Source organism: Callithrix jacchus, chromosome 13 (assembly GCF_049354715.1).
Source record: "Callithrix jacchus isolate 240 chromosome 13, calJac240_pri, whole genome shotgun sequence".
In the NCBI taxonomy this organism is placed as follows: domain Eukaryota; kingdom Metazoa; phylum Chordata; class Mammalia; order Primates; family Cebidae; genus Callithrix; species Callithrix jacchus.
Window position 1 is genome coordinate 60,416,230 of NC_133514.1, and position 27,925 is coordinate 60,444,154.

General features: G+C 40.6%; 1 protein-coding gene across 4 annotated transcripts in view; it reads left to right on the forward strand.

Annotated features, from left to right (window-relative positions):
* MYOM1 (myomesin 1) overlaps positions 1 to 27,925 on the forward strand; it is a 195,149-nt gene that overhangs the window by 97,269 nt on the left and 69,955 nt on the right. For all 4 annotated transcript variants that reach the window (XM_035270670.3, XM_078347837.1, XM_035270669.3 and 1 more), the window contains 5 exons: positions 2,096 to 2,295; positions 4,630 to 4,686; positions 17,442 to 17,566; positions 24,275 to 24,458; positions 25,202 to 25,376. In XM_035270670.3, coding sequence (XP_035126561.1) covers positions 2,096 to 2,295; positions 4,630 to 4,686; positions 17,442 to 17,566; positions 24,275 to 24,458; positions 25,202 to 25,376 — 741 coding nt within the window. The remainder of the gene's footprint in view (positions 1 to 2,095; positions 2,296 to 4,629; positions 4,687 to 17,441; positions 17,567 to 24,274; positions 24,459 to 25,201; positions 25,377 to 27,925) is intronic.

The following is a 27,925-nucleotide window of genomic DNA, read 5'->3' on the forward strand; positions in this document are numbered from 1 at the left end:
CTTGTTTACATTCTCCAAAACTTACAGGCTCTGATATTTATAGTAACTGGGCTTTACACATTGATTATGACATGAGTGTGGACAATACAGACAGTAAATTTAGATTACTGGCCTAAATAACATTGTTCTCTAACTTGGTTTCTATTCAGTTCATTGCTCCAATTCTCTTTTCATTTTTGAGTAATGAAATCTCATTGTAGAAATCACTAGGGATGGATAATCTGGGTCGTGTTAGCACGATGGGTTTGCACCAGCGGTGTATTGAACCTCGCAGTTCATAAATATATGTGATTGTGCTCAGAACTATTTCTAAGAAATATTTCTGATAAATCATATACTGTTTAACCTTATATGTGAGATAATGCTTTCATAACATTTTATCATTTAGTAGTGATGGATTGTGAAGGTTTAGATATATTCTTTTTTGTGCTTTATTGTCTTCGACACATTTCCAAGAGATTTTTAAACTTTGATCAGTGAAAGTCTGGGATCAATATGTACATTTTGTCTTCCTCTGGTCTTAGTTGTAATGAAAATACCCACCTTGAGGCTATTACATATTAGACATTTACTGTGTGCATGGCACTGTTCGAAATATTGCATATATTAACCACTAACCCATAACTACCTTTTAAGGTCACTACTATTATTTCAAGTAGGAAATGAATATCGGCCAAAGACCACATGTCAGTGAGGAAGCACTAAGTTGTCTAAGGTCACGCAGTTAATAAGTGGCAGAGCTAGAATTCAGATGTGAGCTTGGCTGTAGTTTCTGCTCCAACATGCTGTGAAAGCGTTAGAAGCGGTGGCTTCCACCTTTCCTTCTGCCCACATGAGCTTAGGAAGCATGCTCTAGTATCACTGGGTCACCACAGCAGTATCTGCACAGAGAAGAGGCTGAATCTCTGGAGACAGATATAGTTTGAAGAATTGTCCTGGCCCTCTCAGCTTCTGCCACTGCCCCACCTTCCCAAACCCCTAGCAGCTCCAGAATTTCCACCAAGGAGGATTAGGGGAAATGGATCAAAGGCAGGGATTGAAGACACATTTGGTAACACTTTAGATAAGGAAAGTGAGTACCTTATCTATTCCACTTCACATAAGGAAATTGTCTATTGTCTGTATCAAAGAGAGGAAGGTGATGATGAGGAGGGCGATAACCCCCTCACACCAACCACCTTTGTCCTACCACTGACAACCCGTACGCCCCTGAAAATCATATGGGAATTACACATTTTAGACATAGAGCCATACTGGGGAAATGATATGAACAAAACATAGAGCACTCTGCTCATAAAAAAAAGTAAGAGTTGCTTAATCCTAGTGCTGTAAATTTTAATCACATGTTGAGCCTCTAAAGCTTTGTTGATTACGCCAACAGCATGATATGAGCTATCACATTTGTCTGCTGGGGAGTGACCCACTCCATCTCCAGGTACCAACTGCATAAAAGCGCTCAATTAGAAATCAGCATTTCCAAATACCTACTCAGTCTGCCCCTGTCAGGCCTGGGCATCTCCCCACCTCTCATCAATCTCGTCTGTTAAAGAAACAAACATCTTCACAATAACCTCCTTACCCTTTACACAGGATGGAATGACCATCAAGTGAGAACACATGGTGAACTATTTTCCAAACTACGATACAAATAGGTATCTTTTAAGATGCCAGCTTTCTCAATAATACCTCTGTTTTTCAAAGAAAATATGTAAAGAAGACAAAGAAGTCACTAATGGTAGAATTGAAGGCATCAGCCAGGGAGATGCTTGGGGGATCCTCTCCAATGCAAAGATTGTAGACATTTATCTGCTTATTTCAGCAACCCCCAAACCCCTCTGCTTTGTACACAAGGCCCCTCAGATGCCTGCTTTTCATGAGTTCAGGAAGGACATGAGGCTTCTTTCCTCTTGGTAAACAAGACACAGTGCATTTGAGCGGAACTGAGTGCCTGCAGTTCACCAGCTAGTGAGCCACACCTGACTTCGATATTTTACAGAGAGAAGATCCAAAACAACCGGACGGGTTTGCAGCTCTGGAGCTAGTCACTGAGCCATACTTCTTTTAATATTTTTGTCAATCACGCTCATTCCCTTAGGTGTGAGGTGGGCACAGATAGCTGGTCGCAGTGCAATGACACACCTGTGAAGTTTGCTCGTTTTCCGGTCACTGGATTGATTGAAGGTCGTTCCTATATTTTCCGAGTTCGAGCTGTGAATAAAACGGGAATAGGTTTCCCATCTCGAGTTTCCGAGCCCGTGGCTGCTCTGGATCCAGCTGAGAAAGCTAGACTTAAAAGTAAGTACTTTTCGTTTTTCAGGATCTTCTGTAAACCTTTTAAAAATGACTGCAGGAATCAGCTTCATTGCAAGGTCGTTTCTCTCCCTTCCACTAGAGGGAGGCAAGAACAAGAAATCCTGTTTTTCATTAGAAAATCCGAGGAGGAAAATCCCCAGAAAACATTGCCTTTAGCCATTCTCTTAAGAGCTTTATTTTATTTTATTCAGAAGACTTTATATTGTTAAACTGGGTTCCAGGCATTGTATGTGGAATGAAATATGAAAGCAAAGAGCCTGGAGAGCATTTTTATTCCTGTTGTTATACATTCCAAAAATAATTTTCTTTCTGGCTCAAGGTCTATTTCTTTACCCTTAGAGCATTAATATCTCAGTACAGTGCATCTCTCTATATCAAACAGACAACATTATATCTGATTTATGTTTGGGTTCTCATATCAGACTCAAAAATAATTTGTTCAGGCCTGGTGCCATGGCTCACGCCTGTAATCCCAGCACTTGGAGAGGCTAAGGTGGGAGGATTGCTTGAGCCTAGGAGTTCGAGACCAGCCCGGGCAACATAGAAAGACCCTGACTTTACAAAAAGAAAAAAAAGAAAAGAAGAAAAAAATGCCAGGTGTGGTAGCACATTCCTATAGTCCCAGCTACTCAAGAGGCTGAGGTGGGAGGATCGCTAGAGCACAGGAGGTCAAGCATGCAGTGAGCTGTGATTGTGCCATTGCACTGCAGCCTGGGCAACAGAGTGAGACCCTACCTCAATAATAACAATAATAATATTTCAGTATGTTTAGTCTCCAAGTCTTAATGTCAAAACCATGGTACATGAATCATGCCCTATATTTGTTTCATGGAAACCCATATGACATCTCCAATTATAGGAAACATAAAATGGCATTACGAGAAGTGTTGGATAGTAACATTTCAGTCTTATGCCAGGCTTCTCAACCTTGGCCCTACTGGCATTTTAGGCTGGCAATTCTTTGTTGTGGGAGGAGGTGGCTGGGGGTGTCTTGTTCATTACAGGAGGCTGAGCAACATCGCTTGTCTCTACCCACTAGATGCCAGTAGTGTCACCTAAGGGGCAAAATCACCTATGTAGAGGACTGCTGGTCTGTGCCACATTCACAGAGTTATTCTTTACCTTCAGTTCATGTAGTGGCATCATAAAAATCTAATTAAAATAATGTCACTGGCTAGGCACCATGGCTCACGCTTGTAATCCCAGCACGCTGGGAAGCCAAGGCGGGTGTATCATCTGAAGTCAGGAGTTTATGACCAACCTGGCCAAGATGGTGAAACCGCATCTCTACTAAAAAAATACAAAAAATTAGCTGGGCGTTGTGGCAGGCGCCTGTAATCCCAGCTACTCAGGAGGTTGAGGCAGGAGAATCTCTTGAACCTGGGAGGTGGAGGTTGCAGTCAGCCGAGATGGTGCCACTGCACTCCAGCCTGGGCGACAGAGCAAGACTCCATCTCAAAATAAATAAGTAAAAAAAATAATAATGTCACAGTTTCCCCGGCAACTGTGTCTCATCAGGTTCCTTGATTGCTCTTCAGTCACTTTTCACCAACCCTCTGACTTCCTGCCCCCTTTTCTAAACTGGCAAATTCCATCATACATTCATGTACTCCTCTTTTATCAATTCCAATAAAAATAAGATTTGTCTGAATTGCAAATGAGTTATCTCCTTTACCACCCGTTTTTGCGTAAACTCTGGCAAAAAGTCCCGTGGTTAATGCAGGACTAGAACCGTTCTCTCTGATGTTTATGGGATCATACAAGTGAATTTTCTCTTTAACTTGGTACCCATATCATTCATTTTCCTTCCTCAGGATCTCAACTGATTTCCTTTGTAGGTAATGTTTTTCAAAATGTAATGAGAGAAAATGGCTTTGCTGAGCTTTCCTGGAGGATCGTCACCTCTCCTGTTTCATTTTCATTGTGATAGATAAATAACTACTGGGCTTACAATTGTTCTGGAAATGTTTCTCCCAAACGCATGGTATCTCTTCAGAGGGTACGAGAAAGCCTACCTGTTTCGGGAGATTCATATCGAACAGTTAAATGAACACAGGTTATTTACCTAGCTTGTACAAGTACAGTTCCAGAAACATCTCAGCCAGTCCAGGCAGATTCTAGGCTCCAGCAGATTACGAGTCCCTTGAGAACAGGGACTGTGTTCCCCACAATGCCCTCTACGTGTTGGTTAAGGTTCATAGTCTACTAGTAACAATCCCAGTTGTGACTAATCTAGCCACTTTCCCAATTCATCAGTGCAGCTGGTAAATTGCACATTTGTGAATGTCTGTGATTTTTATATTTGTCTCTGTTCAGGTCGCCCCTCAGCACCCTGGACTGGACAGATCATTGTTACTGAAGAAGAACCTTCAGGTAAGAAGTCTGGTTGCCCAAGATGCTATTGCTGATGTTTTGCTAGCCAGTTCGACTTTTGTTGTAGAGGGTGCAGTGTGCATTGCCTAAGACGTTTTGGGAAGAACATTCTAAAATATCTGGAGTTTTAAGTAACATTGTCAGAGAATCCCATTTTATTTTAAAAGCTTTATTGAGGTGTAATTGTCATGCAGTTAAACTGCAAATATGTAACATGTACAATTTGATACATTGTACACGTGTATATACCCATGAAACTATCACCATTATCAAAATAATGAATATATTTATTATCCCTAAAATTTACCCCTTCCCTTTCATGTCTCCCCCCATCTCCAGCCATCACTGATCTGCTTTCTGTAGCTATAGTTTACATTGCCTGCAATTTTAGGTAAATTGAATCATGTTCATTTTTGTCTGTTTTTCTTTACTCAGCATGAGATTTATCTGCGTTGGTGTGTTTATCAATTCATTCCAATGTATTTATTCATTCACTGTTTTAAGTTTCTATGAACATTCTTAACTCTTTCTGTGGACATACACTTTCATTTCTCTTGCCTAAATACCTAGGAGTTGAAGGGATGTGTTATACGGTAGGTGTATGCTTAATTTTTAAAGGAACTGCCAACTGTTTTCCGAAATGATTACATTCCCACCAACACTCCATGAGACTCCCAGTTTCTCCCACATTGTCACTAGTGCTTAGTGTGGCCAGTCTCACTAATTTTAGCCATTCTAGTGAGTTCCTAGGGGCATTTCTTTGTGGCTTTGATTTGCATCTTACTCATAATGTCGAGCATCTTTTCATGTATTCATTGGCCAGTGTTTGTGACATTGGGCATCTTTCTCAAATCCAGGTATTTTTCCTGTTTTCCACCCCCCCCCAGAAATGTTATAGCATTAGTTTTTACATTTCACTCTGTGACCCATTTAAAATTATTTTTTTCTATATTACAAGAAGTAAGGGTCTCAATTATTACTATCATTTATCCTCACATATGGCTATTCAATTATTTCAACAATATCTATTGAAAAGATTATTCTTTACCCAACCAATTTGTCTTGGCATCATTGTCAAATTCAGTTGATTACATATTTGTAGATTGATTTCTGGAATCTCTATTTTTCTTTCCCCTTTGTCAATACCATACTGTCTTTATTACTATAGCTTTTCTGAGCTTCATTTTTTTCATATATAAATTTTAGTATCTCAAAATAAGTATAAGTCCTCTAATCCTGTGTCGCTTTCCCCCCCACCATTGTTTTGACTATTCTGTCTTTACATTTCTATGTAAATTTTTTTTTAATTTTTTATTGCATTTTAGGTTTGGGTGTACATGTGCAGAACATGCAAGACAGTTGCATAGGTACACACATGGCAGTGTGTTTTGCTTCCTTTCTCCCCTTCACCCACATTTGGCATTTCTCCCCAGGCTATCCCTCCCCACCTCCCCCTCCCACTGGCCCTCCCCATTTCCCCCCAATATACCCCAGTGTTTAGTACTCTTCTCTCCGTGTCCATGTGTTCTCATTTTTCATCACCCACCTATGAGTGAGAATATGCGGTGTTTCGTTTTCTGTTCTTGTGTCAGTTTGCTGAGGATGATGTTCTCCAGATTCATCCATGTCTCTACAAATGACACAAACTCATCATTTCTGATTGCTGCATAATATTCCATGGTGTATATGTGCCACATTTTTCCAATCCAGTCTATCATCAGTGGGCATTTGGGTTGATTCCAAGTCTTTGCTATTGTAAACAGTGCTGCAATGAACATTCGTGTACATGTGCCCTTATAGTTGAACGACTTATAGTCTTTTGGATATATACCCAGTAATGGGATTGCTGGGTCAAATGGAATTTCTATTTCTAAGGCCTTGAGGAATCGCCACACTCTCTTCCACAATGGTTGAACTAATTTACACTCCCACCAACAGTGTAAAAGTGTTCCTTTTTCTCCACATCCTCTTCAGCATCTGTTGTCTCCAGATTTTTTAATGATCACCATTCTAACTGGCGTGAGATGGTATCTCAATGTGGTTTTGATTTGCATCTCTCTGATGACCAGTGACGATGAGCATTTTTTCATATGATTGTTGGCCTCATATATGTCTTCTTTCGTAAAGTGTCTGTTCATATCCTTTGCCCACTTTTGAATGGGCTTGTTTGTTTTTTTCCTGTAAAACTGTTTGAGTTCTTTGTAAATTCTGGATATCAGCCCTTTGTCAGATGGGTAAACTGCAAAAATTTTTTCCCATTCTGTTGGTTGCCGATTCACTCTATTGACTGTTTCTTTTGCCGTGCAGAAGCTGTGGAGTTTGATTAGGTCCCATTTGTCTACTTTGGCTTTTGTTGCCAATGCTTTTGGTGTTTTGTTCATGAAGTCCTTGCCTACTCCTATGTCCTGGATAGTTTTGCCTAGATTTCCTTCTAGGGTTTTTATTGTGCCAGGTCTTATGTTTAAGTCTTTAATCCATCTGGAGTTAATTTTAGTGTAAGGTGTCAGGAAGGGGTCCAGTTTCTGCTTTCTACACATGGCTAGCCAGTTTTCCCAACACCATTTGTTAAACAGGGAATCCTTTCCCCATTGCTTGTTTTTGTCAGGTTTATCAAAGATTGTATGGTTGTAGATATGTTGTGTTGCCTCTGTTGCCTCTATTCTGTTCCATTGGTCTATATCTCTGTTTTGGTACCAGTACCATGCTGTTTTGATTACTGTAGCCTTGTAGTATAGTTTGAAATCCGGTAGTGTGATGCCCCACGCTGTGTTCTTTTTGCTTAGAATTGACTTGGCTATGCGGGCTCTCTTTTGGTTCCATATGAAGTTCATGGTGGTTTTCTCCAGTTCTGTGAAGAAAGTCAATGGTAGCTTGATGGGTATAGCATTGATTCTGTAAATTACTTTGGGCAGTATAGCCATTTTTACGATATTAATTCTTCCTAACCATGAACATGGAAGGTTTCTCCATCTGTTTGTGTCCTCTCTGATTTCGTTGAGCAGTGGTTTGTAGTTTTCCTTGAAGAGGTCCCTTACGTTCCTTGTGAGTTGTATTCCAAGGTATTTTATTCTTTTTGTAGCAATTGTGAATGGCAGTTCGTTCTTGATTTGGCTTTCTTTAAGTCTGTTATTGGTGTAGAGGAAGGCTTGTGATTTTTGCACATTGATTTTATATCCTGAGACTTTGCTGAAGTTGCTTATCAGTTTCAGGAGTTTTTGAGCTGAGGCGATGGGGTCTTCTAGGTATACTATCATGTCGTCTGCAAATAGAGACAATTTGGCTTCCTCCTTTGCTATTTGAATACCCTTTATTTCTTTTTCTTGCCTGATTGCTATGGCTAGAACTTCCAGTACTATATTGAATAGGAGTGGTGAAAGAGGGCATCCTTGTCTAGTGCCAGATTTCAGAGGGAATGCTTCCAGTTTTTGCCCATTAAGTATGATATTGGCTGTTGGTTTGTCATAAATAGCTGTTATTACTTTGAGATATGTTCCATCGATACCGAGTTTATTGAGGGTTTTTAGCATAAAGGGCTGTTGGATTTTGTCAAATGCCTTCTCTGCGTCAATTGAGATAATCATGTGGTTTTTGTTTATGGTTCTGTTTATGTGGTGAATTACGTTTATAGACTTGTGTATGTTGAACCAGCCTTGCATCCCCGGGATGAATCCTACTTGATCATGATGAATAAGTTTCTTGATTTGCTGTTGCAATCGGCTTGCCAATATTTTATTGAATATTTTTGCATCTATGTTCATCATGGATATTGGCCTGAAGTTTTCTTTTCTCGTTGGGTCTCTGCCGGGTTTTGGTATCAGGATGATATTGGTCTCATAGAATGATTTGGGAAGGATTCCTTCTTTTTGGATTATTTGGAATAGTTTCAGAAGGAATGGTACCAGCTCCTCTTTGTGTGTCTGGTAGAATTCGGCTGTGAACCCGTCTGGACCTGGGCTTTTTTTGTGTGGTAGGCTCTTAATTGCTGCCTCGACTTCTGCCCTTTTTATTGGTCTATTCATAGTTTCAGCTTCCTCCTGGTTTAGGCTTGGGAGGACACAGGAGTCCAGGAATTTATCCATTTCTTCCAGGTTTGCTAGCTTATGTGCGTAGAGTAGTTTGTAATATTCTCTTTTGATGGTTTGAATTTCTGTGGAATCTGTGGTGATTTCCCCTTTATCATTTTTTATTGCATCTATTTGGTTGTTCTCTCTTTTATTTTTAATCAGTCTAGCTAGTGGTCTGTCTATTTTGTTGATCTTTTCAAAAAACCAGCTCTTGGATTTATTGATTTTTTGGAGGGTTTTTTGTGTCTCAATCTCCTTCAGTTCAGCTCTGATCTTAGTTATTTCTTGTCTTCTGCTGGGTTTTGAGTTTTTTTGATCTTGCTCCTCTAGCTCTTTCAATTTTGACGATAGGGTGTCAATTTTGGATCTCTCCATTCTCCTCATATGGGCACTTATTGCTATATACTCTCCTCTAGAGACTGCTTTAAATGTGTCCCAGAGATTCTGGCATGTTGTGTTTTTGTTCTCGTTGGTTTTGAAGAACTTCTTTATTTCTACCTTCATTTCGTTGTTTATCCAGTCAACATTCAAGAGCCAGTTGTTCAGTTTCCATGAAGCTGTGCGTTCTGGGTTGGTTTCTGAATTCTGAGTTCTAACTTGATTGCACTATGGTCTGAGAGGCTGTTTGTTATGATTTCAGTTGTTTTGCATTTGCTGAGCAGTGCTTTACTTCCAATTATGTGGTCAATTTTAGAGTAGGTGTGATGTGGTGCTGAGAAGAATGTATATTCTGTGGATTTGGGGTGGAGAGTTCTGTAGATGTCTATCAGGTTTGCTTGCTCCAGGTCTGAGTTCAAGCCCTGGATATCCTTGTTGATTTTCTGTCTGTTTGATCTGTCTAATATTGACAGTGGGGTGTTAATGTCTCCCACTATAATTGTGTGGGAGTCTAAGTCTCTTTGTAAGTCTTTAAGAACTTGCCTTATGTATCTGGGTGCTCCTGTGTTGGGTCCATATATGTTTAGGATCGTTAGCTTTTCTTGTTGTATCGATCCTTTTACCATTATGTAATGGCCTTCTTTGTCTCTTTTGATCTTTGTTGCTTTAAAGTCTATTTTATCAGAGATGAGAATTGCAACTCCTGCTTTTTTTTGCTCTCCATTTGCTTGGTAGATCTTCCTCCATCCCTTTATTTTGAGCCTTTGTGTATCCTTGCATGTGAGATGGGTTTCCTGGATACAGCACACTGATGGGTTTTGGATTTTTATCCAATTTGCCAGTCTGTGTCTTTTGATTGGTGCATTTAGTCCATTTACATTTAGGGTTAGTATTGTTATGTGTGAACTTGATACTGCCATTTTGATGCTAGCTGGCTCTTTTTCCCGTTAGTTGTTGTAGATTCTTCATTATGTTGATGCTCTTTAGCAATTAGTGTGATTTTGGAATGGCTGGTACTGGTTGTCCCTTTCTATGTGTAGTGCCTCTTTCAGGAGCTCTTGTAATGCAGGCCTGGTGGTGACAAAATCTCTGAGTACTTGCTTGTTCACAAAGGATTTTATTTTTCCTTCACTTCTGAAGCTCAGTTTGGCTGGATATGAAATTCTGGGTTGAAAGTTCTTTTCTTTAAGGATGTTGAATATTGGCCCCCACTCTCTTCTGGCTTGCAGAGTTTCTGCCGAGAGATCTGCTGTGAGTCTGATGGGCTTCCCTTTGTGGGTGACCCGACCTTTCTCTCTGGCTGCCCTTAGTATTTTCTCCTTTATTTCAACCTTGTTGAATCTGACGATTATGTGCCTTGGGGTTGCTCTTCTTGCGGAATATCTTTGTGGTGTTCTCTGTATTTCCTGCAATTGAGTGTTGGCCTATCTTGCTACGTGGGGGAAATTTTCCTGGATAATATCCTGAAGAGTATTTTCCAGCTTGGATTCATTCTCTTCGTCACATTCTGGTACGCCTATCAAACGAAGGTTAGGTCTCTTCACATAGTCCCACATTTCTTGGAGACTTTGTTCATTCCTTTTTGCGCTTTTTTCTCTGATCTTGGTTTCTCATTTTATTTCATTGAGTTGATCTTCGACTTCTGAAATTCTTTTTTCTGCTTGGTCAATTCGGCTATTGAAGCTTGTGCATGCTTCGCGAAGTTCTCATATTGTGTTTTTCAGCTCCTTTAATTCATTCATATTCCTCTCTAAGTTATCCATTCTTGTTATCATTTCCTCTAATCTTTTTTCAAGGTTCTTAGTTTCTTTGCATTGATTTGAAACATGTTCTTTTAGCTCCCAAAAGTTTCTCATTATCCACCTTCTGAAGTCTAATTCTGTCATTTCGTCACAGTCCTTCTCCATCCAGCTTTGTTCCCTTGCTGGTGAGGAGTTTTGGTCCTTTCTAGGAGGCGAGGTGTTCTGGTTTCGGGTGTTTTCCTCCTTTTTGCACTGGTTTCTTCCCATCTTTGTGGATTTATCCACCTGTCGTCTGTGTAGTTGCTGACTTTTCGATTAGGTCTCTGAGTGGACACCCAGATTGTTGATGATGAAGTATTTCTGTTACTTGTTTTTTCTTCTACCAGTCTAGCCCCTTCGCTGTACGACTGCAGAGGTCCACTCCAGGCCCTGCTTGTCTGGGGTACACCTATAGCAGCTGCGGAACAGTAGGGATGCTACCAGTTTCTTTTTCTGCTATCTTTGTCCCAGAATGATGCCTGCCAAGTGTCAGTCTTTTGGATATAGAGGGGTCAGGGACCTGCTTGAGGAGACAGTCTGTACTTTATAGGAGTTCAAGTGCTGAGCTGTGAGCTCTGATGTTCATTCAGGGCTGTTAGGCTGCTATGTTTAATTCTGCTGCAACAGAACTCATAAAAAAGTCCTTTTTTTCTCTGCTGCTCTTTCTGAAGGGGTTGGGGCTTTATTTTTGAGTGTCCGCCGGGTTGTCCTGCCCAGCTAGGAGGCAGTCTTGTCCTGCCGAGGCTCCGCCCTGCTGGTGTGAGGTTCGCCCTGTTTCTGCAGGCTCTGCCCTTCTGCTGCGGTCTCCGCCCTGCAGCCGCGGGCTCTGCCCTGCGGCGGAGTCTCTCTGTTGTACCGGGTTGCCTTGGCAACGGCAGGCTGCATCAGCAATGGGTGTGTACCTCAGTAGGGGCTGGTTGCCTCGGTAATGGCGGACGCCCCTCCCGCACGGAGCTGCGCTTTAAGGGAACCTCCTAACAGCGAGCGTTTGGGATCACCGTTTTGTTTGTCGCACTGCGCTACCCCTAACGCTTTGTCCTGGGCTGGTTCACTGTTTGAGTCCTGTTCAGTCTCAAGTTCAGCCCTCTCAGGCCTCAGGTTGCCAGTTCAACAGGGCACCCGGAACAGTGCGCTTTTGTGCGGAACTCTGTGGAGCGCCTCTGCGCTCTGGCGCGGGCCGCAGCCACACCGGCTGCTGGCTACACCAGTCAAGATCTCTGGCTGGCGTCTCGTGTTTGTTTTATATCTGGGAATTTCCCCGTTCTGTGGGCAAAAAAGGTCCGTCTGGAAATGCGTCCCCGACTCACCCTCTCCACGCATCCAGCGAGAGCCTCAATCCTGGGTTGTTCTCACAGCGCCATCTTGAGTCCTCCCCCCTTTCTATGTAAATTTGAAATTTAGCTTATCAATTTCTACAAAAACATGCTGGGATTTCAACCCTAACAGCATTGAGTCCTTTGATTTATGAACATATCCTGTATTTCCATTTATTTAGCTTTGCCTTAATTTCTCTGTCTAGTAGTTTTAGTGTGCAGGTCTTGCACATTTTAATAAATTTAATCTCAAGCATTTCATATTTCTGATAATGCTGTAAATGGTATTGCTTTTTACTTTAATTTGCTTTTATAAAGAAACTAGTATAAAGAAACACAATTGATTTTTGTGTATTGATTTTGTGTCCCACAACCTTGCTAAACTAATTTATTAATTCTGATAAACATTAGGGTTTTTTTTGAAATTTGTTATGGATTTTCTAATACAGGATTATGCCATCTGTAAATAAACATAAATCCTTTTCTATCTGGATACCTTTTATTTCTTTTTCTTTCCTTATTGCTCCATCTAGAACCTTTAGTATAATGTTGAATAGAAGTGGTAGACTGGTCATCTCTGCCTTTTCCTGATCTCAGGGGGAAAGCATTCAATCTTTCACCATTAGGCCTAACATTAAGTGTAGAGCTTTTTAAAAAATATATATATAGTTGCACTTTAGGCTCTGGGGTACATGTGCATAACATGCAGGATTGTTGCATAGGTACATACATGGCAATGTGGTTTCCTGCCTCCATCCCCATCACCTATATCTGGCATTTCTCCTCATGTTATCCCTCCCCAACTCCCTACCCACAACTATACCTCCTGTATTCCCCTCCAACAGACCCCAGTGTGTCATGCCCCCTTCCCTTTGTCCATGTGTTCTCATTGTTCAACACTTGCCTGTGAGTGAGAACATGTGGTGTTTGATTTTCTGTTCTTGTATCAGTTTGCTGAGAATGATGGCTTCCAGATTCATAGATGTCCCTACAAAGGACACAAACTCATCGTTTTTCTATGGCTACATAGTATTCCATGGTGTATTTGTGCCACATTTTCCTTGTCCAGTCTATCAGCGATAGGCATTTGGGTTGGTTCCAGGTCTTTGCTATTGTAAACAGTGCTGCAATGAACATACGTGTGCATGTGTCTTTGTAACAGAGCCATTTATAATCCTTTGGGTATATACCCAGTAATGGGATTGCTGGGTTAAATGGAATTTCTATTTCTAGGTCCTTGAGGAATCTCCAAACTGTCTTCCACAATGGTTGAACTACTTTACACTCCCGCCAACAGTGTAAAAGTGTTCTTATTTCTCCACATCCTCGCCAGCATCTGTTGTCTCCAGATTTTTAATGATTGCCATTCTAACTGGCATGAGATGATGGTATCTCAGTGTGGTGTTGATTTGCAATTCTCTAATAACCAGTGATGATGAGCATTTTTTCATATGTTTTTTGGCCTCATATATGTCTTCTTTTGAAAAGTGTTCATGTCCTTTGCCCACTATTGAGTAGGTTTTTTTTTCTTGTAAATCTGTTTTAGTTCTTTGTAGATTCTGGATATTGACCCTTTGTCAAATGAGTAGATTGCAAAAACTTTTTCCCATTCTGTTGGTTGCTGGTTCACTCTAATGATTGTTTCTTTTGCTGTATAGAAGCTCTGGAATTTAATTAGATCCTATTTGTCTATTTTGGCTTTTGTTGCCAGTGCTTTCGGTGTCTTAGTCATGAAGTCCTTGCCTATGCCTGTGTCCTGAATGATTTTGTCTAGGCTTTCTTCTAGGGTTTTTATGGTGTTAGGTCTTATGTGTAAGTCTTTCATCCATCTGCAGTTAATTTTGGTGCAAGGTGTTAGGAAGGGGACCAGTTTCTGCTTTCGGCACATGGCTAGCCAGTTTTCCCAACATCATTTATTAAACAGGGAATCCTTTTTCCATTTCTTGCTTTTTTTCAGGTTTGTCAAAGATTAGATGGTTGTAGATGTGTGGCATTGCCTCTGCGGCCTCTGTTCTGTTCCATTGGTCTATATCTCTGTTCTGTTACAAGTACCAGGCTGTTTTGATGACTGTAGCCTTGTAGTATAGTTTGAAGTCAGATAGCGTGATGCCTTTAGCTATGTTCTTTTTGCTTAGGATTGTCATGACCCTGCAGGCTCTCTTTTGGTTCCATATGAAGTTTAAGGTGGCCTTTTCCAGTTCTATGATGAGGGTCATAGGTAGCCTGATGGGGATAGCATTGAAACTATAAATTACTTCTGGCGATATGGCCATTTTCACAATATTGATTCTTCCTAACCGTGAGCATGGAATGTTTTGCCATCTGTTTGTGTCTTTTCTTGTTTCATTGAGCAGTGGTTTGTAGTTCTCCTTGAAGAGGTCCTTTACATCCTTTGTTAGTTGCATTCCTAGGTATTTATTCTCTTTGTAGCAATTGTGAATGGCAGTTTGTTCTTGATTTGGCTCTCTGTTATTGGTGTGAGGGAATGCTTGTGATTTCTGCACATTGATTTTATATCCTGAGACTTTACTGAAGTTGCTTATCAGTTTAAGGAGATTTTGGGCTGAGACGATGGGGTCTTCTAAATATACAAACACGTCGTCTACAAATAGAGACAATTTGACTTCCTCCTTTCCTAATTGAATACCCTTTATTTTGTTTTCTTGCCTGATTGCTCTGGATAGAACTTCCAATACTATTAAATAGGAGTGGTGAGAGCGGGCATCCTTGTCTAGTGCCAGATTTCAAAGGGAATGCTTCCAATTTTTGCCCATTCAGTATGATATTGGCTGTGGGTTTGTCATAAATAGCATTTATTATTTTGAGATACGTTCCATTGATATCTAGTTTATTGAGAGTTTTTAGCATAAAGGATTGTTGAATTTTGTTGAAGGCCTTCTCTGCATCGATTGAGATAATCATGTGGTTTTTGTCCTCGGTTTGTTTATTTGGTGGATTACGTTTATAGATTTGCAAATGTTGAACCAGCCTTGCATCCCCAGGATGAAGCCTACTTGATTGGGATGGATAAGCTTTTTGATATGCTGTTGCAATTGGTTTGCCAGTATTTTATTGAAGGTTTTTGCATCTATTTTAATCATGGATATTTGCCTGAAGTTTTCTTGTTTGGTTGAGTCTCTGCTGGGTTTTGGTATCAGGATGATGTTGGTCTCATAAAATGATTTAGGAAGGATTCCCTCTTTTTGGATTGTTTGGAATAGTTTCAGAAGGAGTTGTACTAACTCCTCTTTGTATGTCTGGTAGAATTCGGCTATAAACCCATCTGGACCTGGGCTTTTTTTTGTTATTAGGCTATTAATTGCTGCCTCAACTTCAGCCCTTGCCATTAGTCTATTCAGTGTTTCAACTTCTTCCTGGTTTAGGCTTGGGAGGGTGCAAGTGTTCCGGAATTTATCCATTTCTTCTAGGTTTACTGGTTTATGTTCATAGAGTTGTTTGTAGTAATCTCTGATGGTATGTTGTATTTCTGTGGAATCTGTGGTGATATCCCCTTTATCATTTCTTATTGCATCTATTTGATTTTTCTCTCTTTTATTAATCTGGCTAGTGGTCTGTCTGTTTTGTTGGTCTTTTCAAAAAACCACCTCCTGGATTTATTGATTTTTTGAAGGGTTTTTTCGTGTCTCTATCTCCTTCAGTTCTGTGCTGATCTTAGTTATTTCTTGTCTTCTGCTAGCTTTTGAGTTTTTTTTATCTTGCTCCTTTAGCTCTTTTAATTTTGATGATAGGGTGTCGATTTTAGATCTTTCCTTACTTCTCAAGTGGGCACTTATTGCTATAAATTTTCCTCTAGACACTGCATTCTCATTGGTTTCAAAGAACATCTTTATTCTGCCTTCATTTCATTGTTTATCCAGTTAACATTCAAGAACCAGTTGTTCAGTGTCCATGAAGTTCTGTGGTTCTGAGTTAGTTTCTTAATCCTGAGTTCTAATTTGATTGCACTGTGGTCTGAGAGACTGTTTGCTATGATTTCCGTTCTTTTGCATTTTCTGAGGAGTAATTTACTTCCAATTATGTGGTCAATTTTAGAGTAGGTGTGATGTGGTGCTGAGAAGAATGTATATTCTGTGGATTTGGGGTGGAGAGTCTGTGGCTGTCTATTAGGTTTGCTTGGTCCAGATCTGAGTTCACATCCAGAATATTCTTGTTAATTTTCTCTATTGTTGATCTGTCTAATATTGACAGCGGAGTGGCAAAGTCTCCCAATATTATTTTCTGTGAGTCTAAGTCTCTTTTTACATAGTTAAGAACTTGCTATATATATCTGGTTGCTCCTGTATTGGGTGTGTATATATTTAGGATCGTTAGTTCTTCTTGTTGCATTGATCCTTTTACCATTATGTAATGTCCTTCTTTGTCTTTTTTGATCTTTGTTGATTTAAAGTCTATTTTATCAGAGACTAGGATTGCAACTCCTCCTTTTTTTTGCTCTCTATTTGCTTGGTAAATCTTCTTCTCTCCATTTATTTTGAGCCTATGTGTGTCCTTGCACTTGAGATGGGTGTCCTGGATACAGCACACTGATGGGAATTCTGGGATCTGAGTGCTTCTGGAAGTTTGTCCTTGCTTTCACCCTAAAACTCTTGACCTGGCCTCAGAACTATTCAAAGATAAGAACAATGTCCTAGATTTCTTAGCTCTGTATTCTAAATGAATAATGGGGCAGGCTGCAGTGGCTCACGCCTGTAATCCAAGTAATTTGGGAGGCTCAGGTGGGAGGATCACGACAGCTCAGGAGTTCAAGACTAGCTTGGGCAACACAGGGAGATCTCATCTCTACAAAAAAAATTTTTTTAATTATGTAGGTGTGGTGGTGTGCACCTGTGGTCCCAGCTATTTGGGAGGCTGAGGTGGGAGGATCACTTGGGCCCAGGAGGTCAAGGCTGCAATGAGTCATGATTGCACCACTTACACTCCAGCCTGGGTGATAGAGTAAGACCCTGTCTCAAAACAAAAGAAAACAAAACAAAACCCTATCTCAAAATAAAACAAACAAATAAACAAAAATTCTCCTCAATGGCATTTGAAGAATGAATGAATGAATGATGTTTTGGGGGAAATTTTAGAGACAAGATACTTCTTTATACTGTGGAACCATAATTAACTATTCTTTCAGGAGGCGAGCAGCATCTGTGGCTCTCTGCATGTCCTGGGCTACCCAGAATGTGTGCTTCTCATTTTTCCTTGTTTTTCAGAGGGTATTGTGCCTGGCCCCCCGACAGACCTCTCTGTCACTGAGGCCACCCGGAGCTATGTGGTGCTCAGCTGGAAGCCTCCTGGCCAGCGTGGTCATGAGGGCATTATGTACTTTGTGGAAAAGGTAAGACTCTAGGATCAACATGATCTCATACTATGTCCTAATGATTTCTTTAGAGAAGTAGAGGTTACATTCCCAGGGAGAATGGAGGAAGGAGCATGTCCTGAACTCACTAGATCTTTATAAACTGTGAACTCTCTAGAATTCTATAAACTGTGGACTCTATAGAACAAGGTATATCACACGGAACTTTGCCTGAAAATCAAGGGGTTTATGGGTCCCCAAGACTCACACATTGACTCCTAAGAGGTCCAGACCCAATATCATAACCCCTACAAGAAGAGAAATGTTCCTAAAATGGTAGATTGCCTGGATGACAATGTTTTCTGGAGACATTCCTATCTCCCTTGCTTTGGTAATGGCTTTTCCTCTCTCTACCACTCCTCCTTCTGTAGTAGGGAATGAACATCAGTGATGCTTGCAGGGAGGGGAGAATGAAGAAGGGGCAATACTCTCAAATGGCTGCAATTGGCTAGCTACACTCTGAGTACAGGTAGCAGAATGAGGTCAGGGGTCACAAAACAATAAATATCCACAAGTTCTTTCCTCAGATATCTTACAATTATGTAGAGAATTAGAGAAGGCGGCATGCAGTGAAGACCCAGAATGGGTAGAATGAATGAGAATGGCATGTGAATCAACCACACATCATATTTGAGGGGAGTTCTGATAAGGATTTATGCCCAACAAATGGAGAAGAGCCAAGACCTGGACAGGACATTATTTTGGGGGAACTGACCCAGCCACAAGTGTAGAAACAGGAGAGCTGGCCAGGCAAGGCACAGGTCTCAGGGGGGCAAGAAGTCCTTGGCTAACAGGATCATAGCTACTGGAAAATGACATTTAGAAAGAATTTGCTTAAAATAAGGTTCAAAATCCATTTGTTAAAAAGGTTTTGATTAGGATATAATTGAGAAAATGAAAGAAAATAAGTTTATTTTATCCCATATATAAGAACATATATATTTTTTTCCCAAGACATATTCTCCCTCTGTCGCCCAGGCTGGAGTGCAATGGCACGATCTCAGCTCAATACAACCTCTGCCTCCTGGGTTCTAGCGATTCTCCTACCTCAGCCTCCTGAGTAGCTGGGATTACAGGCACCCACCACCATGTCCAGCTAATTTTTGTATTTTTAGTAGAGACGGGGTTTCACCATGTTGGTCAGGCTGGTCTCAAACTCCTAACCTCAGGTGATCCACCCACCTCAGCCTCCCAAAGTGCTGGGATTACAGGTGTGAGCCACCACACCTGGCAAGCACTTATATTTTTATTGAAAGCAATGCACCATTTTTTAGAACAATAAATGACATAAGTGTTTATACTTTTAAATTTTATTTTTATAAAATTGTGTGATAGCATGAAAAACTATCATTTACTTTACAGTTTACTTTCATAGCAAAATCATAGGAACAAATTTTTTAATACAAATATGGTGCTTAATTAATTTTCCTAAAGGTCTTTCTCTTGTATCCTTAATACTGTTCTGATCATTCAATTTCATAACACCTATTAGGTCATCTTCCCTGGTAATTATTGCAAGAGAATACAATTCATAGGCACATAGGTGTATGCAAACTTCTGCAAATTAGGTAACAACATAAAGACAATATGCAAATGTCTTTGAGCTGCATTCTTCACTTCCTTCTTATTCCTAGCAGATTGGTAACAATGAATGCCTTATTTCTTCAACATGCAATATGGATATCTTCCAAGAGAGTCTTGTTTTACAAAAATAATACTACAATTTTATATCTTGTCTAGATATTAGCTTCAAATATAATATAACTTGGGTAGCATTCTAAGCTTTTTTTTTTTTTTTTTTTTTGAGATGGAGTCTTGCTTTGTTGCCCAGGCTGGAGTACAGGGACATACATGATCTCAGCTCATTATAACCTCTGCTTCCCGGGTTTAAGCAATTCTCCTGCCTCAGCCTCCCAAGTAGCTGGGATTACAGGCACCCACCACCACGCCTAGCTAATCTTTGTATTATTTTGGGGGTCATCTCAAACTCCTGATTTCAAGTAACCTGCCCACCCCAGCCTCCTAAAGTGCTGAGATTATAGGCATGAGCCACTGTGCCCAGCTGCATTCAAAGCTTTTTTAAAGAAAACAGATGGCAAAAATAGAATGGTGGATCAATTTTCACTTCCTGGTGTGTTTAATACACACCCCCACTGAATCTCTCTAAAACACTTCACAGGAAGAAGGTTCTGAATAACCTGTATGACAGTAATTACCATTTTTCCTATAATAATGACACATAACAACTATTCTGAGGCGTTTTCTACAGATGAGTCAAGTTTAGCTTCTGCTGAACCTTCCCTCTGGTCATATAAACTCTAATTTTCTGTGAGAGTCTATAACTTCTTAGACCTAAATACATATGAGTTTGTAAATAAAAATTTAAATATTCTTCCCCCCAACACACCTATTGGCATGGAACCAAAGGGGACATTTATGAGCACAGCGCTGCATAGAGAAGCCAGCACAGGGCACAGAACACCCAGTATTGAGGACACAGAACATGTCTAGGGACCTGGGGTACATTTACAGAACCATCCAAATGTCAAACTGTTCCGAGCTGAAGCTAAAATTATTTCTGATGCAGCTCTTAGATCTGCTGCTGACCTTTCTAAAGGGAAAAGGTTCATGAACTCCTGACCCTGATGTATCTGTTCCAGGATGCCCTGCACCCAGCATGCTGCTTCTTGGGTCACTGTGTACTTATTCTTCTTCACGGCATGTCTGTGAGCCATCGGATGGGTGAAATTGAAGGGTTTATTAGCAGGGAACTCAGATGAATCAACCCTTGGCACTTCCAGCTCATACTCCCCCATCCTACTGTGTTCTTTTTAGCCCCAAACTTTTTCCTCAGGTGTCTTATGTCTTGAGCTCTTTCTCTTACTCCCCTGTTGAAAATCCAGTCATGTCAGAAACAAGGACTATCACTCGTTAACAGCCGGAATGAAAATAGCTAAGATTTGCATTGCTCTAAGCACTCTACATGAGTTAACCCACTTAAGAATTCTTAGAGTAGCCCTATGAGGTAAATACCTTTGTTTTCATCATGCCTGTATATTTTTTAATGTTTTGTAGAGATGGGGTAGTCCTATGTTGCCCAGGCTGGTCTCAAACTCCTGGACTCAAGCAATCCTTTCCCGTTAGCCTCCTACAGTGCTGGGATTATAGTTGTGAGCCACTGCACCTGACAGAGTGTGTCTATTTTGTAGATGAGGAGACGGAGACATCAAAGGGTATGTAATTTGCCCAAAGTCACAGAGCTGGTACAACACAGAACTAAGATTTGAACCCCAGCAGTCTGGTTCAGGTCCGTAATCCAGCTATTACACTGGCCCGCCTTTCAATCTTCCCAGCCTTGTCTTCTCCTCTGGAAAACATTGACAATCATATAATAATACTACCACTGCTATACTTACTTCATGGCATAGTTGAGAGGAGTAGAGTTATAATGGCTTCTGAAGTTCTTAGCACAGTGAAAGGTAGCTACTTTTTTTATGCGAGTGTAAATGCCTGATAATTGTTTAAGAATATCCCAGGGTGGAGTATGTCAAAATAAATCAAAGCCATAAATGAAAAAATTAAAAGGTCTGAGAGAATTTCACCCCTCAGCAGGCAGTAGACACACAAAAGATATATTATCATAAAAAACACTGCAAGGGGCCAGGCACAGTGGCTCATGCCTGTAATCCCAGCACTTTGGGAGGCTGAGGCCAGCAGATCACCTGAGGTCAGGAGTTCAAGACCAGGTGCAAAACCCGGTCTCTATGAAAATTATAAAAATTGGCTGGGTGCAGTGGTTCATACCCATAATCTCAGCATTTTGGGAGGCTGAGGCAGGCAGATCATGAGGTCAGGAGATCAAGATCTTCCTGGCTAACAGTGAAATCCCATCTCAACTAAAAAATATAAAAATTTAGTTGGGTGTGGTGGTATATGCCTATAATCCCAGCTACTCAGGAGGCTGAGGCAGGAGAATGGCCTTGAACCCAGAGGTGGAGGTTGCATCGAGCCAAGATCGTACCACTGTACTCCAGCCTGGGTGACAGAGTGAGATGCTGTCTCAAAAAAAAAAAAAAAAAAATTAGCTGGGTGTGGTGGTGTATGCCTGTAATCCCAGCTACTCAGGAGGCTGAGGCAGGAGAATGGCTTGAACCCAGGAGGCAGAGGTTGCAGTGAGCTGAGATTGCGCCACTGCACTCTAGTCTAGGTGACAAGAGCAAAACTCCGTCTCAAAATCAAAACAAAACAAAACACTGCAAGGAACTTTAGAGGTTACCTTGTCAAATTTGCTCATTTTACAGAAGACAAACTGAAGCATGTGACTTTCCAAGGTCACGTGGCTTGTTATTAGTGCAAAGGGACCAGATCCCATCCTTTGACTCCTCTCTGCCATGCCATGTTGCCTCCCTATGAAGTCAAGAAGATTATGCTGTGTGCTGGACTAATAAACTTAAAGTCTCAAAAATATACCATCCTGACAGCTGGTCAGTCTGTCATAAGATCTGGATTTTGGAAAAGTCTTTTGAAACTGTTAAAAATTCTATAGTGAAATCAGGCAAGAGTTTCTAAATTTCTTCTTCTACCAATCATGGGAAAAGTTGAAAGTTAAAATAGGAGGGAAAAAGGATTATCAAAGACTTTTGACAGTTTTCATACTATGTCTTCTACTAGAGCTTAAATATACATCACATCCTTCATTAGAGGATTTCCAAGTCACTCTAGATCACTTTAATTTTAAGAATAGAGTCTCATTAAATTAGTTTTCCCATTAATTATTTTAAAACTTGGGCAAAAGAAAACATGTTTTTAAAATCTGGTTTTAATAATTGCACATATTCACAGGGTACACTGAATATTTTGATACATCCCTGCAATGTGTAATGATCAAATCAGAGTAATTGGGGTATCCATTACCTCAAACATTTATCATTTCTTTGTGTTGAGAAAATTCCAGATCTTCTAGGTATTTTGAAATATATAATAAATGATCGATAACTATAGTCACCCTACTGTGCTACTGAACACTAGAATTTATTTCTTCTTATTGTATTTTTGTGTCCATTAACCAATCTCTCTTCACCACCACCCCCAAACTTTCCCAGCCTCTGGTACCCACCATTCCACTCTCTACCTCCGTAAGATCAAATTTTTTCGCTCCCACATATGAGTGAGTACATGAGATACTTGTCTTTATGTGCCTGACATTTCACTTTACATCATGACCACCAATTCTATTTCTATCACTGCAAATGACAGGATTTTATTCTTTTTATGGCTGAATAATATTCCATTGTGTATATGTACCACATTTTCTTGATCCATTCCTCCATTGATAGGCACTTGGATTGATTCCATATTTTAACTGTTGTGAATAGTGCTGCAATAAACATGGGAGTGCAGATATCTCTTTGACATACAACTTTTCTTTCTTTTGGATATATACCCAGCAGTGGGATTGCTGGATCATATAGCAGAAGAACATCTTCATCTTTCATTCATTCAGAAAAAAATACTATAGTTGATTATGTGTTATTTGCCAGATACAATTTTATGCTCTGTCATAAAGCAGTGAACAAAGCTCCTTGAGCTTACATGATTTGCTCTTCAGTGGAGGAGACAACAAATAAATAATTTCAAGTAGTGATACATGATTGAAGAAGAATAAAGCAGGCTAAGAAACAGAGAGTGATAAGAAAAGGATCAAGTATTCTTTTAAACAGGTAATGGGCAGGCCAGGTGCAGTGGCTCATGCCTGTGGGAGGCTGAAGTGGGTGACTCGCTTGAGTCCAGAAGTTCGAGTCCAGCCTGAGCAACATGGGGAAACCTTGTCTCTACCAAAAAAAGTACAAAAATTAGCCAGGTGTGGTTGCATGTGCCTGTAGTCCCAGCTACTCAAGAGGCTGAAGTGGAAGGATCACTTGAGTCCAGGGAGGTCAAGGCTGCAGTGAGCCCTGATTGTACTACTGGACTCTAACCTGGGTGACAGAGTAAGACCCTGTCTCAAAAATAAAATAAAATAAAATTTAATTAAAATTAGGAAATTGCCTGACTCCAGACTATCTTCAAAATAAGATTTTTGAAGGATTTAATTATTGTATTTCATTAACAAAGGAAGTGAACTATTAAAGTAGTATATTTTTCAAACAATACAAAGCTGTATTTTCATCCCATTGATAATGACATACCTGATACTGGGTAATTTATAAGAAAAAGAGGTTTAAAGGACTCACAGTTCCACGTGGCTGCGGAGGCCTCACAATTATGGTGGAAGGTGAAAGGCATGTCTTACATGGCGATAGGGAAGAGAGAGAATGAGAGCCAAGTGAAAGAAATTTCTTCTAAAACCATCAGGTCTCGTGAGAGTTATTCACTACCACAAGAACAGTATGGGGGGAACCATCCCCATGATTCAATTATCTCTTACCAGGTCCCTCCCACACACATGGGAATTATGGGAGCTACAATTCAAGATGAGATTTGGGCAGGGACACAGCCAAACCATATCAAAAGCCATATTTGATTTAGCGAATCCTGAGAACTTTAGATGCCTCATCCCCCATTTCCTCCAAATCTCTCCTCCAGTCCAGCTCACATTACAGGGAGTGGTTTGCTGCAGATGAATGAAACTTGGGGATGCCTCGCCTGTGCTTGCTGTGCTTTCAGTGGGTTTCCTTGTTTTTGCTACAGTGTGAGGCAGGAACAGAAAATTGGCAGCGAGTGAACACGGAGCTCCCTGTGAAGTCTCCCCGCTTTGCACTGTTCGACCTGGTTGAGGGGAAATCCTACTGTTTCCGCGTCCGCTGTTCTAATTCTGCAGGAGTTGGTGAGCCCTCCGAGGCAACGGAGGTGACTGTGGTAGGGGACAAACTTGGTAAGCAACTGTAAACTTCTTTTACTTTAAGAGAAAATTTTAAAGCAGGAATCTAAGTTGTATATGTATATTTGGCCAGGAGTAAAAATGGTGACATCTTTCTTTCACATTATAAATTTAGTTCTTTCACATTATAAACTTAGCCTATACATTAAACAACAATTCAGTGTTTTTGTTAATGAAAAGTAAACTTCCTTGGGAGTTTCAACAATATTGATAATGTGTTTTTTTCTGAAGTTCATAGATATTTAGTGTATCCATGCTCCCTTACTAACAGTTTTTTAATTTTCTGCTTTAAAAGATACAATGTAGGCCAGGCCTGGTGGCTCACCCCTGTAATCTGAGCACATTGGGAGGCCAAGGCAGGCAGATCACCTGAGTCCAGGAGTTTGAGACCAGCCTGGCCAACATGGTGAAACCCCATCTCTACTGAAAATACAAAAATTAGCTGGGAATCCTGCCGCATGCCTGTAATCCCAGCTACTTGGGAGACTGAGGCAAGAAAATTGCCTGAACCCGGGAAGTGAAGGCTGTAGTGAGCTGAGCCTGTACTGCTCACTGCCATCGCTCTCCAGCCTGGGCAACAGAGCAAGACTCGGTCTCAAAAAAAAAAAAACCATAAAAGCAGCTGTCCTTTTGACATGATGAAGTGTGTAAAATACCTGGGGGTCTGTTTGTGCATAGGTGATAAGGATGACTTTTTAAAACCACCTGAGTTTGATCACTGTTTTCCTCTTTCTCAGATATCCCCAAGGCTCCTGGCAACATCATCCCAAGCAGAAACACAGACACCTCAGTAGTAGTTACGTGGGAGGAGTCCAAAGATGCCAAAGAGCTGGTCGGGTACTACATAGAGGCGAGCGTTGCTGGCTCTGGCAAATGGGAGCCCTGTAACAACAACCCTGTGAAGGGCTCACGGTAACTGAACCAGGCGTGCAGAGCGGGCCATGGCCTCTGGAGCTGCTATAGACACACATGGCACACAGACATCCAGTGAGGGAGATTTTTTAAAAAAACATTATACTTTTTGGCCGGATGCGGTGGCTTACACCTGTAATCCTAGCACGTTGGGAGACTGAAGTGGGAAGATTGCTTAAAGCCAGAAGTTAAAGACCAACCTGGCCAACAGTGAGACCCCATCTTTAAAAATAAAAATAACAAAATAACATTATACTTTAAATAAGCCAGATGCAGTGACAGGCCTGTACTCCTAGCTACTCAGGAAGCTGAGGTGGGTGGATCACTTGAGCTGAGGAGTTGGAAGCTGTAGTACCCATTGACCAGGCCTGTAAATAGCCAGTATATTCCATCCCAGGCAACATAGGAAGACCCATCTCTAAAAAAGGAAATCAGAACAAGGCTGGGTATGATGGCTCATACCTGTAATCTCAACACTTTGGGAGGTCAGGGTGAGCAGATTGCTCGAGCCTAGGCATTTGAGACCAGCCTGGGCAACATGGCAAAAACCCACTTCTACAAAAAACATAAAAATCAGCCCAGCATAGTAGTGTGCCTATAGTCCTAGCTACTCAAGAGGTTGAGGTGGGAGAATTACTTGAGCCTGGGAGGTCGAGGCTGCAGTGAGCTATAATCACACCACTGCACTCCAGCCTGGAGACAGAATGAGACTCCGTCTCAAAAAAAAAAAACAAAAAAACCGATTACACTTAAGACATTTAAATGAATTTAAAATTGAACATATTAGATGCAATACATCTTTTTAAAAAGGTTTACTTGTGATGAAACACTTAGCAACATATAATGCCAGCTATTGTAAGAGTTCATTTAATAGTGCTTTTCCGTTTTTTTCCTTTATGCTGCTTCTTCCTTTTTTACCCCTCTGATTTTGTATGTAATATGAAACCTGATACTAGATTCTGAGGATCTAACATACTCTACTTAACATAAATCACCCAGGAATTTTAAATGAAGAGAGAAAAAGTATCAACATTTTACAAATTCTGAACATCAACATGATTAAACCCAAATGCTACACAGACATAAGTAACACCAAAACTAAGATATTCACAATACTTTGCTGCCTCTTTGTATCTGTTTTTAATGGGGGAGCATTGGTTTTTTCCTTGCTTTCAACTATTTTATCAATCGGCTTTGCACATTGATGGTGAATTCTGGTCTACACCCAGACCAGAGACCAGTCTGAGACGGGGATGCCACCGTCCCCAAAATTGTCAAATAGTTTTGTTCGGCAGCTTCTGGCTTGGATCACTTCTCAATCCGAGGACCCCCCCATAGGATGAGTTGGTTTTGCACAACATGAGAGAATAGAGGCAAACAGATTAATTAGGGAAGGCAATATGTTTTGAAAAAGATTCATTTAGCCTGTTGGTGCATTTCATTTTTCCTCTGAGTTACCCAGCATTTTCCTAGGACCATTTAGAAACACTGGTGGTGTGTAGGCAGGAGCTGCTGGGGGGCAGGAACCATTTTTTGTTCATCTTTTGTCCACAGTAACTCCTAGCTCAGTGTCTGGAACACGGAGACCTCAATAAATCTTCGCTGAAGCAAGCTGACCCTAAGGACTGAAGGACTGGCCTGGATTATGGCTCCTTTATTAAATACTTGAACATGCTAATAGTCATAGATTCATTAGCAGACCTGTTACTTCCTCTGGCTGCAATCCTTAGGATGGATTCAAATGTTACAGTGATTCATGAACAGCTATTTATAGCCATGATAGCTATGAAAAGAGTGAGGTTGTCTTGTGGATGAAACTGCCCATGGATTCACACTTCATTATTGGATCCTCATATCTAAATAGTAATTCTAGAATTCATTGTTCACCTTATCTTCAGATTCTAGAGTGATTTCCCAAGTAAGTACCTTCCTTGGCATCCAGGGAGACAGTGACTAGCCTCTATGACAAGGAGCCACCAATTAATCATATTATTAATTGGATATCAGGCTTAATACCTGGATGATAAAATAATCTGTACAACAAACTCCTGTGACATGAGTTTACCAATATAACAAACCTTCACATGTATCCCTGAGCCTAAAAGTTAAAAACTATATGTGAGTTATACTCTAAAATTATTTCTTAAATAACATTATTACTATTAACTATTATTTATTAAATGCCTCATATATGCCAGACCGTATAATAGGTACTTCATATACTTTATAATTAACTCTACATGAATATTATCATGTAAGCATCATTATCCCTATTTTACCGGTGAGCATTCAGAGGAAGACCAGGGCTCCTCATTTTTTGACAAAGTAGGTTTAGAAAAGCACCTTAGTTACCTTCTTTCTAAAGTATATATGTTACCTGAATCTTTCTACATCTTTTTCTTTCTTTCAAAAAATGAATTATCACACACGTATGGTCCCAGCTACTTGGGAGGCTGATGCAGGAGAATCGCTTGAATCCAGGAGGTGGAGCTTGCAGTGAGCCGAGATCTCACCGCTGCATACCAGCCTAGGCAACAGAACAAGACTCT